This window comes from Saccopteryx leptura, chromosome 4, assembly GCF_036850995.1.
Source record: "Saccopteryx leptura isolate mSacLep1 chromosome 4, mSacLep1_pri_phased_curated, whole genome shotgun sequence".
Lineage (NCBI taxonomy): Eukaryota > Metazoa > Chordata > Mammalia > Chiroptera > Emballonuridae > Saccopteryx > Saccopteryx leptura.
Window position 1 is genome coordinate 201581762 of NC_089506.1, and position 15679 is coordinate 201597440.

The following is a 15679-nucleotide window of genomic DNA, read 5'->3' on the forward strand; positions in this document are numbered from 1 at the left end:
CAACTCAGGCAGTTTCTGTTAACTCACCCTAACTCTCTCCTAGGTGGGCCTGGTGTCTTCATCACACTTGGTACATTCCTCCCTCTCTCCCTCCCTCCCTCCCTTTCTTCCTTCCTTTCTTTCTTTTTTAAGTGAGAGGAAGTGAGAGACAGACTCCTGCATGCAGCCCAACCAGAATCTATCCGGCAACCCTTGTCTTGGGCTGATGCTCTAATCAATTGAGCTATTTTTAGTGCTTGGACCAACCAAGCCATCCTCAGTGCCCAGAACCAGTGCTCAAACCAATCAAGCCACTGGCGGTGGGAGGAGAAGAGGGAAAGAGGAAAGAAGCAGACGGTCACTTCTCTTGTGTGCCCTGACCAGGAATCAAACTTGGGATGCCCAGATGCCAGCTTGACGCTCTATCCACTGAGCCAACCGGCCAGGGCCTTGGTACTTCTTAATGAAATGAATTCACTGGGATCCCAGCCCAGGCTCTGGAAATATTGGAACTCAAGGACTGTGCTCCTGAAACCTGTCCCTTGCATGCCCGTCTCCCCTGCCGGCTGCGGTTTGGATTCTTGCTGATTAAGAGCCACCACTGCCCAGAGCAAGCTGAGAGACAACATACACTATTCCTTTTATGAAAATCCAGCAAGCAGGTGTAAAATGAAGATAAACATCTCCCACCACCGCTCAGAGGCCGAAGATACCTAATTATCTGAAAGCCAGATAAACAGCAGGATTAGGATGTACAGAGGATGCCGCAGAGCTGAGGCGGGCGACCGCGGGAGGAGTTATGAAAGGCTAATGGTGTGATTCAGCGCTGGAATTAGGGTGAGAAAATGAGTCTGAGGTTGTTGACAGCCTCCACAGGCCAGGCTGGTGAGAGGCACAGAGATGGGGCAGCAGCAGGAGGGACCAGGAGGTGGGCGTCCGGGAGGGTTAGAGATGGAACAAAGCAGGCGTCGAGCTTTATCTCTTGGACATCTGACGCCTATTACAGAGGCGGCTTCGTGATACTGAAGGGTTTATTGACTCGTTCAAATGAAGCTCAGAAATTGCCACACTTTAAGAGGGAGATCTCTAAATGCCATTTAGCAACGGGGGAAACCAGAGGACAAGCGAAGGGAAGAAAAGGGGAGGAGAGGCGCTGTGCATGAGCAGCGGGGACCTGTGCCCGCCACGGTTACTCATAACCCCTCCGTGAACCTGACCTCACGGGCCTGCTCCAGGGCAGGCAGGGATGCGGGAGGTGGTCCTGACGCGGCCTTGGTTAGAAAGCGCTCGCTGTAGGCCATGCCTAATGTGCCTGAAGGGCTTAGCACAGGACTGCACCTGCAGTAAGGGCTCAATCAATGTGGACTGTGCGATCCCCAAGAGCCCTGATAGGAACAGGACACTACAGCCAGCCTTAACTTTCCAAGGTGGAGCTCATCATTTTAGGCTCCAGATAAATCACTTATCTCCAGAGGAAGGGTACAGAAAAGTGCAAAGCCAGGCTCAGTAGAATCTTCTCCATTTCCACTACACTTAATTCAAGAGGCGGGAACAAGATAAAATGCAATGCGGGAATGTGGGATTGTGGGCATTCCAATCAGGGGTTTGTTTTTGCATTCCGGAAGAGCTGGACAAAGAGAAAGGGGGCCCTGGTGTTGGGAATAAAGATAATAAACTAGGGTTAAGGGCTCTGCCTCTGAGACAGATACCTAGGGTTCAAATCCTAGTTCTGCTCACTAGCTGGTGACCTTGAACAAGCTATTTTATCTCTCTAACCTCTGTTTCCTCATCCATAAAGTAGAAGGAATAAAGCCCACCTCTTCAGGGTTCTTGTGATGATTCAATAAAGTAAGTGAGCTAATGCGCACAATGCACGCAGCACGTGTGCGGCACATCAGTGCCCTTGATAAACAGGAGTTCTTAGCACTGTCACATGCCCAAGGTCATAGACCAAGGACATGGGAGAGCCAGGATGACCCGGGAGCCCGTTTCTCAGGAGTTCACCCTAGTTCCCTGGAAATGAATAAATTGCCCCCTTCTACTTCCTCACAGTTCTGGCAAGAGGACATGGAGAACCATCAAAGGCTGTGAGTCCCAGGGGAAAGGACAAAACAAGGAAAGGGAAACCCATGAAAGAATAATGCTAAACGTTGGGTGTGTTGGGGCAACAGTCATTAGCTCGTTCTTTTTTTTATTATTATTATTTTTTTTTTCTGAAGCTGGAAACGGGGAGGCAGTCAGACAGACTCCCGCATGCACCCGACTGGGATCCACCCGGCATGCCCACCAGGGGGCGATGCTCTGCCCATCCGGGGCATCGCTCTGTCGTGACCAGAGCCACTCTAGCGCCTGGGGCAGAGGCCAAGGAGCCATCCCCAGTGCCAGGGCCATCTTTTGCTCCAATGGAGCCTCGGCTGCGGGAGGGGAAGAGAGAGACAGAGAGGAAGGAGAGGGGGAGAGGTGGAGAAACAGATGGGCGCCTCTCCTGTGTGCCCTGGCCGGGAATCAAACCTGGGACTTCCGCGCGCCAGTCTGACGCTCTACCACTGAGCCAACCGGCCAGGGCCAGCCTGTTCTTAATAAAGTCAACACAGCAGCAAACTGTGAAAGTGAGAAGACACCCTCAACCATGAAATATGGTCTGACCCACACAGTCACCATGGGAGCTGATGGATATTAACTTGATGACTTCAGAGCAGGTGTGACAAAACCAATCTAATTTCGGTTATTACAGATACAGTCAAGGGGACTGCTTTAGCCAAGGGCTGTCACATTCCTGTCATTCAGAGCTTCCTCACTTGAGCCAGTAAATGCATGGCATGGTCTGAAATTCTATTTCCCCTCTAACTCTATGCCAAGGGTCTTGGGTGTGTGTGCACGCACACGCCTGTGTGTAAAGGAAAGTTGTTGGGGTAAGAATGGAGTATGAAAGAAAAGTTTATTGCACATTCAACAAATAGTAATTGTTTAGTAAGTGCCAGGTACTGTTCAAGATGAGGGGAAGATATAATAGTGAGGAAGATGGATAAGATTCCTGCTTTCATGGAGCTTATACTCTTTTAGAAATTATCTTGATAGATTTAGTCAGACCTACCTTCCTTCCTTCCTTCCTTCCTTCCTTCCTTCCTTCCTTCCTTCCTTCCTTCCTTCCTCCCTCCCTCCCTTCCTCCCTCCATCCTTCCTCCCCCTCCTTCCTTTCTTTCTCCCTCCTTCCCTCCCGCCCTCCCTTCCTCCCTTTTTTCCACCCTTCATTCACTCATTTTTATAAAGATTCTAGAGTCAGAATGCATTCTAGCTTGTCTACTTATTCGCTAACACAACTTTGGGCAAATTTCTTAACCTCTAATTCCCTCGTCTACAAAATGGAAACAAGAATAGGACCCACCTACACGATAAGACCTACAGCTATGTGAGGGCCTAGATCTGAGAAATAGCCAGGAAACTGAATTCAAGAATAGCCCACACACAGCCTGTTAGCTTAGGAGGCCAAGGATGATGGATGAGGCTTATGTCCAGGTCTGAACGGGCTGTGATCTCTACCCTGGCCATCCTAGAGTCCATCATGAACCTCTGAGATTGATGAAGTACATGCATCTCCTGGCAAGGCTACATTCTGTAGCAGACTGGAGGGGCCATTAAGGGAGACTCCAGGGGCCTGGAAGCTGGCCAGTCCCCTGTAGAATGTCTCCAAGCCCCCCTCTTTATACTGACTACACTAACATCCTTCTGTATCCTTTAGATAATTTGATTTATTCAAGTGTCTACTGTTGACATTTGTCCCTGAGTGGTTAGACTTATGGACGTGATGAAGAAATTTATTGAGGTCGTAAGTCAAAAGCTTAGTGCAGCGCTTGGCCCAGAGCTAGCTATTATTGTCACTGAGCACTTGCTATGTGCCAGGCATACGCCACATGCTGGCAATAATCCATGCAAGTGTGTGTGTGCACACCCGTGCACATAGCGCAAAGGCCAGGAAATGCAGAGAGACAGCCTTTATCCCTGCAGCAGCAAAAGCAACCTCTGGCTCCTCCTGAGTACCTGCAGATTTCTGTACCTTAAAACAGAATTCATGTTCTCTGCCGTTCTCCTTTTAAAGCACAAGGAGGGTATTGCAAATGCCAGTGATGTGTATCTGACGTTAGGAACGATCTATAGATGAGAACAGTGATTTAATTATAGTTTTAGAACTGAATATAAATACTATACTCTTTGAGAACATAAAAACTAAAAATTGAAAACAGAAAAATAGAAAACATGCAAAAGCAAGACTCACGTACTAACTTAATCATATTTTATAAGGGGGAATTAGTACATCCTGACTAATGTTTATATGTTAATAAATGAAAGAATAGTCATAAAACTATCCACCAGAATAAAAGCCAATATTATTATTATTATCATTATTATTATCTATTTATTTTATTTTTTGTATTTTTCTGAAGTGAGAAGCAGTGGGAGGTAGATAGAATCCTGCACACACCGGACCAGAATCCACCCAGCATGCCCACCAGGGGGCGATGCTTGGCTCATCTGGGGTGTTGCTCCGCTGCAACTGGAGCCATTCTAGCACCTGAGGCAGAGGCCATGGAGCCATCCTAACTGCCCAGGGCCAACTTTGCTCCACTGGAGCCTTGGCTGCGGGAGGGGAAGAGAGAGCCAGAGAGAAAGGAGAGGGGCAAGGGCGGAGAAGCAGATGGGTGCTTCTCCTGTGTGCCCTGACCAGGAGGAATTGAGTCCAGGATTTCTACACGCTGGGCAATGCTCTACCACTGAGCTAACTGGCCAGGGCCCAAAGCCAATATTATTAACATAGGTCACTTCTATGAATTAGAATTAAAGACAGAACGGAGGAAGACTTCTAATTTTCACGTATGTGGTATGTATTATTTATAGGCTACGATAATCCCACACCCTCTTGTTGCCCACTGAACTATCAGTTATTCCATATTTTTCACCAAAGTTTTTTTTTTAATTAATTAATTAATTTTATTTTTTTATTTTTCTGAAGCTGGAAATGGGGAGAGACAGTCAGACAGACTCCCGCATGCACCCGACCGGGATCCACCCGGCATGCCGACCAGGGGGCGACATTCTGCCCACCAGGGGGTGATGCTCTGCCCCTCCGGGGCATTGCTCTGTTGAGACCAGAGCCACTCTAGCGCCTGGGGCAGAGGCCAAGGAGCCATCCCCAGCGCCCGGGCCATCTTTGCTCCAATGGAGCCTCGTTGTGGGAGGGGAAGAGAGAGACAGAGAGGAAGGAGAGGGGGAGGGGTGGAGAAGCAGATGGGCGCCTCTCCTGTGTGCCCTGGCCAGGAATCGAACCCGGGACTTCTGCACGCCAGGCCGACGCTCTACCACTGAGCCAACCGGCCAGGGCTTCACCAAAGTTTTGAGAGCTGGCTTTCCCGTTTAACCCAACTTCATCCACAGAGAGGAGTAGCGTGGAAATTTCAGCACTCCCTGATCCTATACTTGGAATGTCACTGTTTCTGATGCAGAGTGACTGTACCCATTACTTGAGTTCAGTAATTACCAATACACGGGCGAGCCCCAAATCAGTGGTTTTTCCTACACTTCACACTCAGAACTTCCTGCCACTCATCTTGACTTGGGTAGCCCCCAGACATCTTAAAGTCACCATGGCTAAGTGGGCAGCCTCAGTTGTTGGAACCACGTGACCTAATTGAATGTGTGGTCTGAGCTGATACTTCTCCATCACAGACAATACTTCAAATTCTTTTAGCGGAAAAGAAAACAAAACAAAACAAAAACATGGGGAGGAAAGGATTGCTTCCAAACACTTATGTATTGGATTATCTTATTCCCAGATAAAAGGGAGGGTGTTTCTTATCTGTAAAGTGAGAGATGTTCTAGAATCTTCCTTCTAAGGGATCCTGTAAAAAGATCTTGTGCGCATGCATTTAGCACAGGGTCTGGCCCATGCAGACAGGGAGCTATAGAAATGGCAGCTGGTAATATTTCAGTCCATTTGATGGGGTGAGAGAGAAGGTCATATAATATAGTTGTGAAGATATGAGTTTTGAAAGCAAGAAGAACTGGGTCTGAATCCTAACTCCCCGATTTACAAGCTCTGATGGCCTTGAGCAAGTTCACTTCCCTGAGCCTCGGTCTCCTCACCTGCAAAATGGGATGATTCCATAACTGGCCTCATGGAGTGAGAGAAATCAGTGACAGAATGGGTGAGAGGTGCCTAGCACCTGCCTAGAAGCTTGGAGGGAAGTTTATGTTAGAAGCTGACAAGCGATGTAGGAAAATTCCCTCTTAAACCATCTCTTTTTTGTTTTGCTTTAAAACTCTCACTGCTTATCTGCCAGACTTCGATTTTTAAAATGAAAGTTTCTCTTAAAAGACTACCTGCGATTTCTCAGGAATTCTGTGCTCTGCAGACAAGTAGAGGAACTAAAGCTCAGAGAGGCTAAGTAAACTGCCCAAGCTCATCAGCTTTTTTTCTTTCTATTTTTTAAAAATCTCAGGCCTATCTGAACCCAGAGTGTGTGCCCTTAACGACACCAGCACTGGGCACCACCACTGCCCACCACCCCTCTTCCATTTCTCGTCACAGCGGCAATATAGAAAGAACTTGGACTTTGGACTCCGACTGTCCTGAATTCAATCCCAACTTCAGGGTCTGAAAACACAAGATTATGATACCTACTTCTCTAGGCAGTCGTGAGAATCAAATAAGATTTTTTAAAAAAAATATGCCTCATGCCTTTATCGCAGTGCCTGGCACACAGTAATAGACAGTAAGTGTTAGGTTCTTGGGTGTTCTCTTCATGAACCCCACCTTAATTTTCTGGCTGCTTCCCCAGACACTCACATAAACCTGAGCTCTGACTCCCGCCGGACCAACACTTCCCGGAGACGCTGGATTTTCGCCATCTCCAGCTCGATCTCCTCCGGCATCATGGTGGTCTCCGCCATGGAGATGATGTCCAGCTGACCTGAGTGGGAGACACGAAACGCAGACATCAAGACCCGGAGTCTGCACCGGTTTGCAGGGATTCCCTCATTCCAGGGCACAGTCTGGACCCAGTGACCTCCATACATGGCAAAGCCACACGGGTCTCAGCCTGCACGGCAAGGGTGGGAGAAGGCCCTTTGAAAACTGGAAAACACATTTTCAGTGGGAACCCTGTTACCTACGATGGCAAGCAGAGGCTCAGGGGGGCTCATCAAAACCTGTTCAGGGTTGGGTGTGTGGCCTTGACCGTCCCTGACTGTTCCCGGCTCCTGAGCCTCTGCTTCCCTTGATCCCGGCCACTTTGTCCTGCCCCAGCCTCCAAGACCAAGTCCAACCTTCGGCGGAAAAAAGTTTTATAATGATTATTTTATAGTAACACTATTAATTATTAGATCACAGGGATACTAAGTAATGTAAGCAAGGTAAATAATGAAATAATACATTTGTTATAGAAAATTCAGATAATACAGATTAAAAAAAAAAGAACAAGGTAAAACGTCATCCATAACCATACTGCCCAGGGAGAACCACTATCCACACTTTGATGGACATTCTCCCAGTTTTACATATAGTTAGAGTTAAATATATTGCATATATATAAATATAGTATATATATATATATAGAGAGAGAGAGAACCATACATATTACCACATATACACTATCTCATATATAGAGAAAGACACTATATATATATATATATATATATATGCACACATATGTATTAGTTTGCTTGGGCTACTATAATAAAACACTAGAGCAGGGGTCCCCAAACTTTTTACACAGGGGGCCAGTTCACTGTCCCTCAGACCATTGGAGGGCTGGACTATAAAAAAATCTATGAACAAATTCCTATGCACACTGCACATATGTTATTTTAAAGTAAAAAAACAAAAAGGGAACAAATACAATATTTAAAATAAAGAACAAGTAAATTTAAATCAACAAACTGACCAGTATTTCAATGGGAACTATGCTCCTCTCACTGACCACCAATGAAAGAGGTGCCCCTTCCGGAAGTGCAGCGGGGGCCGGATAAATGGCCTCAGGGGGCCGCATGCGGCCCGAGGGCCGTAGTTTGGGGACCCCTGCACTAGAGACTGGGTAGCTTAAACAACAGATATTTATTTTCTCATCGTTCTGGAGGCCGAAAGTCCGATTAGGTCTGGCAGGGTCAGTTTCTGGTGAGAGCTCTGATCCTGGCTTGTAGACAGCCACTTTTCACCATGTGCTCACATGGCTTCTTCTTTGTGCACAGAGAGGGAGAGAGAACTCTCTGGTGTCTCTTCTTTTAAGAACACTAATTCTATAGGATCAGGGCCCCACCCTTATGACCTTATTTAACTTCAAATCAGCCATCCTGGGTATAAGGGCTTGAACATATTATGGAGGGGGACACAGACAGGCAGTCTATCACAATATATAGGTATGTGTATATTTGTGTGTGTGTCTATTTGTATATGTGTGTGTGTATTATACCATATATTGCCATTAACATTTTGCTGTACATTCTTCCAATGTGTGTGTATATAAATTTATATATTAATTTATATTATATATTACATGTGATGTGTACATATAGGGTAATATATGTTTTACATGTGTGCATACACACACATATATAGACAATTATATACATATATACATTCACCATTTTATAGGTCTGGTTTTTATCATACTGTAAATATTTAGGATCTCGCATTTTACTACCTGCTCTTTTCACTTAACAACATATCATGAGCATTTCTGCACGTCCTTGGTGTTCTTCCCCAGAGGCAGTGTGAAAGGCTGGGTAGTTTTCTATTTGTGGCCATGTCATGAATCACTCCACCAACCCCCAGACAATCAGGTTGTTTTCTATTTCCCCCCACTATCACAGTCCTGTGATAAGCGCTCTCAAAGCTAAATCTCAGCGTGCTTCTAAGAGATTCCTTTAGGCCACCCTTCCAGAGAGCATGCCTCTGTTGGAGCAGCTGTAATATTCTAAGGCCTTTCCCAGGCAGAGAAGGAGACAGAGGGGAGGGATGTTCTTGTTCCACTCTAAGGCCAACATCACATCACCTACAGATGCTCACTCTTTCCACACCTGGCTCCTCAGTTCTGCTAGCCTGCATTTGTCCTTTTTCTTAGATCCCAGCCAGTGATTTGGAAAGCTAACCTTCTCTCTACCTGTCTCCCTCCTACAACTTGGAGCCCTGGCCCAGCACACCAGCACAAGTACTGATTTGCAGACTGTCTGGTTGGGTCTCAGAATACAGCCTACTCTCAAGAGCCCACGTGACTGCTTCATCATCTGTGGGAACCTCCTGACCCTGAATTCTTCACTAGACATTAGACTTTCAGTAAATTCCCATCCCCTTCGATCTCCTACCCCTAACACAGTGTTCCATAAGCCAAAATTACTTGCCTCCTCTCCACCAGTCAAAAGGCCTGTCTTGAGAAAGGAGGGAAAGAGGAAGAAACAAGGTTAAAATATTAATATTAATTGAGCATTACTGTGTGCTGGGCTCCAATGAAGCTAGAGGACCAGCTTCAAGGAGTGCCAACTCTGGGTGCAGGGCTATACAGGGTCGGGGTGACTTGGGGATGGGAGGTAGGGTGTGTTCTGGAGTCAGGTGGCCTGGGTTGGAGTTGCAGTTCTGTCCCTCACTAGCTGTGTGGCCTTGGACAGTTAGTTAACCTCTGGTGACTCAGTTTTCTCCTCTGTATTATGAAGATACTAAGAGACGCAGCCACCCAGGGCAGTTGTGAGAAAACTGAGACATGCCATATTCAGTGCATGGTTACGATTACCTTTGTTATCACCACTCGGCCCAGTCCGCCAGCCATCTCTCTATCCTCACCACAAGCCTGCAGGAGCAAGATGTGCTCTTTTTTTTACAAATAAGAAAACAAAAGCTCAAAGTTGAGCACGTGTCTGCCTCCAAGGTGCACACCCTTTGCCGCATCACCACTGCCCCTTGCCCGTGCAGGCATTCTGAGTCCACTACCCCTATTCACTCACATCTTAGAGTCCTAGGGCTGCCGTAACAAATCACCACAAACTGAGTGGCTAAAACAACAGAAATTTCTTTCTTCACAGTTCTTCTGGAGGCCAAAGTCCCAAATCAAGGTGCCAGCAGGGCCGCGCTCCCTTCCCTCCAAAGGCTCTAGGGGAGGATCCTTCCTTGCCTCTCCCAGATCCCGGTGGCTCCTGCAGTCCTTGGCGTGTGGCAGCATCGCTCCAGTACTTGCCTTTGTTTTCACATGGCCTTCTTTCCCGTAGCTCTGTGTGTCCGTCTCTGTCCTCTTCTATCTCAGTGGATTCAGGGCCCACCCTAGTCCAGTATGATCTCGTTTCCATCTTTATCTTAATTGCCTCTGCAAAGACCCTATTTCCAAATAAGGTCTGAGGTCCTGGGTGGATATGAATTTTGGGAGAGCACTATTTAGCCCACGACAGTGATGTCTGGTCACAGGCTCACAAGCCACTTGACAGTGATGTCACACTCTTCAAGAGTTTTAGTCACTGCACATGGAGCACAGCACCAGCTTGAAGCAGCAGGGGTCCTCAGGAAGTGGCCAGGGGATGGGGCATGGTGACAACCAGCTCAGGGCCAGAGTCAGAGATCCTTGATCTGAGGCCAATCACCAGCCAAATGAACTTGAATGAGTCCCTTTTACCACTTAGTTTCACTTTCCTGTTTGCAAAATGAAGTTCAATAGCTCTCATGTGTTACACTGTGCTGGAGGCTCCCCCCACCCCATATATATATATAACCTCATTTAACCCCTATTGTACAAATGATAAATCTGAAGCTTAGGGAAAGAAAAAGTGTGACTTGCCCAGCATTACACAACTAGAACATTGCAGAGACAGATTTCAAACCCAGGTCTGTCTCTCTGTCTCTCCTTCTGTCTCTTTCTCTTTCTCTCCCATAACCACATTCCATGGCTTCCAGATGAGAGTTAAGTGCCTGTGTGGATGCAAGAGCTCGCGGCTAACAACCCCGCAGATATAAATGAGTTTCTCACATCACGGTTCAGGGCGCCCTGATTTCCATGGGACAGATGCTGAAAATGGCAAAAACATCCTGGGGTGAAGAGTGTGACAACAGAATTCATCACACCCCATGGATTGGCATTTACCTCCGTTCTCGGGGGAGGACGGAGGTGGTGGCACTGCCAGGCTCCAAGTGCTGAGATGTACATTCAGCCTTGACTTTCGGAAGAAAATCAGTCTGATACCTCTACTGAAAAGTCTCACGTATGGATGCTTTCCTTCCCCTGGAGAAAGGGGTGAAGCCTAGGCCTCAAATCAGATAGGAATAAATTAGAATCCTTTGTGGTAGTTAGTCAGTGCCCTGTGCCAGGCACTGTGCTAAAGTTATTATAAGCCATATCTCATTTAATCTTCACAACGCCCCAGGCCAGGGATTAGCAAATTATGGCCATAAGCCAAATCTAGTCCCAAGCATGATTTTGTAGGTAAAGTTTTTTTTTGTTTTTTGTTGTTGTTTTTTTTGTATTTTTCTGAAGCTGGAAACAGGGAGAGACAGTCAGACAGACTCCCGCATGCACCCGACTGGGATCCACCCAGCACGCCCACCAGTGGCGACACTCTGCCCACCAGGGGGCGATTCTCTGCCCCTCCGGGCATCGCTCTGCCGCGATCAGAGCCACTCTAGCGCCTGGGGCAGAGGCCAAGGAGCCATCCCCAGCGCCCGGGCCATCTTTGCTCCAATGGAGCCTTGGCTGCGGGAGGGGAAGAGAGAGACAGAGAGGATGGGGGGGGGGTGGAGAAGCAAATGGGCGCTTCTCCTATGTGCCCTGGCCGGGAATCGAACCCAGGTCCCCCGCACACCAGGCCGACGCTCTACCACTGAGCCAACCGGCCAGGGCCTGTAGGTAAAGTTTTACTAGAACACTGTCCATGCTCATTCATTTATGTATTATTATTATTATTATTTTAAGTGAGAGGAGTGGAGATAGAGAGACAGATTCCTGCAAGAACTCCGACTGTGATCCAACCAGGAACCCACTGTCTGGGGCTAACGCTCGAGCCAATCAAGCCACTGGCTGTGGGAGGGGAAGAGGGAGAGAGGGCGGCAGCTGAAGAAGATGGTTGCTTCTCCTGTGTGCCCTGACCGGGAATCAAACCCGGGATGTCCATACGTCGGGCCAACACGCTACTCATTGAACCAACCAGCCAGGGCCCATGTATGTGTTATTTATGGCTACTTTTGCTATACAACAGCAGAATTTAGTAGCTGCAACAAAGAGCATGTGGCCCATAAAACCTCAAATACCCACTACCTTGCCCTTTACAGAAAAAGTTTGTCAACCTCTGCCCTAGGTGGTAGATGCTATCATTTCCCCAGTTTAAAGGCTTTTAAAAGCTATGTCTACCCAGTAACGATAATAGCTAACACTTATTGAGCATTTGTCACATGCCAGGATCTGATTCTCAAAATAGCCCTGGGTGGTAAATAACTGGCAGCACCCCTATTTCACAGATGAGCACAGATGAGTAAGTGATGGGACTAAGATTTAACAACAGACCTGTCCTACTCCAAAGCCCTACTGTATTCATTTAAGAATTATCTTCCCACTTAAGACCATCATCATATTTTTAAAAAAATTGATTTGAGAGAGAGAGGAAGGGGAAGAAAGAGATAAAGAAACTTCAATTTCTTGTTCCTCTGACTTATGCACTCATTGGTTGATTCTTGTATGTGCCCTGATCAGAGATCAAACCCGCAATCTTTTTGTTGTGAGACAACTCTCTAACCAACTTAGCTAACCAGCCAAGGCCACCATCATCATCTTAATAGTAGAAAGAACTGGACATGTTATATTGCATCAGGCACATGGAAAGTAGCTGTTCTCAATCATTAGCGGGTGTGGTGATTATCTGGGGAGCTTGTTAAAAAGGCAGCGTCTCTCTCCCTACCCCCAGGGACTATCATGCAGGAGGTTTTCAAACCAGACTCTGAGAAATGCTGGTGCAGGCCAGGAATAAATGAATCTCACGCATGCTGGGGGGTTTTTCGGTGTGAACTTGTGTGATAGAACTAGTATGATGGAACCCTTCTTGACATCATTTCCAGCCAGAAGGCTGGCATCCAACAGCTGCCAATGAATGTATCCATGAGGACCAATCCTGGAGGGAAACCGACAGCATTTCAGGCTGGCCAGAGAAGACAGTCTCTATGAGGCTCTCTCTCATATTTCCAGGCCGAGCCCAGCTGATGCGGAGACAGAGCAAAGCACTGAGGCACAGAAATCCTCAGGGCTCCAACTGCCATGGCTGTCACTGAGCTTCCAGGAGCTGAGTCACTTCTGGGGGAAGAAGCAGCTAAATCCATCTTTTTATCCCCAAATGCCACACCAGGGAGATGCATGCCTCATGAGTGCTGCAGCACCAGCAAACAAGAGCTGAGCACCAGGCATGACTGGGACGCGCCAGCAGGCTTAGTCATTAACCTCGAAAATTAAAAGCTACCCAGGGACAGGGGTCCTGGCGGTGGTGATATGAATGAAGGCTGGCAATCTCCTAGAAACGTGTAATTTAAATATAGCTGAGAAGGGTCCTGGCCGGGTAGGTAGCTCAGTTGGTTAGAGCATCATCCCTATATGCCAATGTTGCAAATTTGATCCCCCAGTCAGGGCACATACAAGAACCAACCAATGAATAGATAAGTGAGTGGAACAACAAATCAATATTTCTCTCTCTATCTCTAAAAGTCAATTTATAAAATTTAAATATAGCCGAGAAGGGTAAAACTGCTGGGGACCAAAGAGAAGTCTTCCCTGGCCTGTCTTTTCCAACCATGGGTCACAGTAGGAATTTAAGCCCAGGGTCCTCTGAACAGCCCTTGCTATTGTTTCTTCTTCATAACCTCATGCACCTGGGATGCGCTCCAGAGCTCGCTCATAATAAGCATTTTCTGTGAGTCAAGCACAGTCTCACCACACTCCGAAATACCTTGGCAGGTAGTTATTGTTATCACTCTCCCTTTATAGATGAAGAGGATAGGTTCAGAGAGATCATAAATGATGGGATAAGATCACTCAACCGATGAGAGGCAGAGTGGGGGCTCAGACCCAAGTCTGCACGATTCCAAAGCCCACGCTGTAAGTCGGAGGGCTACAGGACAGCATTCTAAAACCTCAGTCACTGCGCAGAATTCACCACGGCCGTGTACCATCTGTTAGGGACCGAATGCGTGTATCCCCTCACCTCAAATTCAATTGCTGAAATCCTATCCCCCAATGCGATGGTATTAGGAGGTGGGGGCTTTGAGAGGTAATTAGGGTTAGATAAATTCATGAGGGTAAAGCCCCCATGAGGAAAAAGAGACACAAGAGCTTGCTTTCTCTCTCTCTGCTCTTCACCATGTGAGGACACAACAAGAAAGCAGCCATCTACAAGCCAGGAAGAGGGTCCTCACCAAACACTGCAGCGGTCAGGGCCTTGATCCTGGATGTCCCAGCCTGCAGAACCACGTGCAATAAATGTCTGTTGTTTAAGCCACTTAAATCTATGGTATTTTATTACAGCAGCCCGAGGAGACGAATGCACTATCTATGCTATCATTTACTCAATACTTCTTTACTTTGACTGTAAAAAAAAAAACACAAAAAAACCATTTAAATAAACTCCATAATGGGAATTTCATATCACCTCTATAATAAGTTCCTATCACTTGGCATAATTAGAAAATATTCATAAAAATAAATTCATGGAAACAAAGGGATATTAAAAATTCTGGCTAAATACAGTAGACTGCTCAAGGCTCAGATTGAAGCCTAATTTTTTCTCTCTTAACAGGGTAAATTAGCAAGAATTAGAAAGTTAGGAAGTAATAGAGAGGCATTAAAAACAAACCACCAAACTGAGGTTTTCTTCTTTGGTAATCAGAAAGGTTGATAATTGGAAGAGAGAGGCATTTTCCCTCAATGTAATTCAATGTTGTTTGATGCTAGAAGCATCTGAGTACCACTGGGGTACCCCTCCCATCCCCCTCCCAGCCCCTGGGGAAGCTGTTGTGGAATGGAATTCCAGCGCTTCGGGTTGGATGGGTCTTAGAGGCCCTTTATGTCAGCATATGGGACAGGATGTGGAATGACATGACAGGATGCAGTTCTTAGGGTCCTTTGACAAACAGCAGTGGGCCCAACTCTTGAGCTCTCACTGGAAATTAAATAAGAATTCGAGCCTGGCCCTGGCCGGTTGGCTCAGCGGTAGAGCGTCGGCCTAGCGTGCGGAGGACCCGGGTTCGATTCCCGGCCAGGGCACATAGGAGAAGCGCCCATTTGCTTCTCCACCCCTCCGCCGTGCTTTCCTCTCTGTCTCTCTCTTCCCCTCCCGCAGCCAAGGCTCCACTGGAGCAAAGATGGCCCGGGCGCTGGGGATGGCTCTGTGGCCTCTGCCTCAGGCGCTAGAGTGGCTCTGGTCGCAACATGGCGACGCCCAGGATGGGCAGAGCATCGCCCCCCCGGTGGGCAGAGCATCGCCCCATGGTGGGCGTGCCGGGTGGATCCCGGCCGGGCGCATGCGGGAGTCTGTCTGACTGTCTCTCCCTGTTTCCAGCTTCAGAAAAAATGAAAAAAAAAAAAAAAAAAAAAAAGAATTCGAGCCTGAAGGACAATTCTCAACCATTTGTCAAGTTTTTAATTCAAAGATGAATCAGCCACTTTGAGTCACTATTTCAAACCAGCTCACATCACCAAGG

At 47.2% G+C, this 15679-nt stretch overlaps 1 protein-coding gene across 1 annotated transcript in view; it reads right to left on the reverse strand.

Annotated features, from left to right (window-relative positions):
- Positions 1-15679, reverse strand: part of BMERB1 (bMERB domain containing 1) — a 121477-nt gene that overhangs the window by 52331 nt on the left and 53467 nt on the right. Inside the window, exon 2 of the mRNA XM_066382574.1 lies at positions 6821-6944. Coding sequence (XP_066238671.1) covers positions 6821-6944 — 124 coding nt within the window. The remainder of the gene's footprint in view (positions 1-6820; positions 6945-15679) is intronic.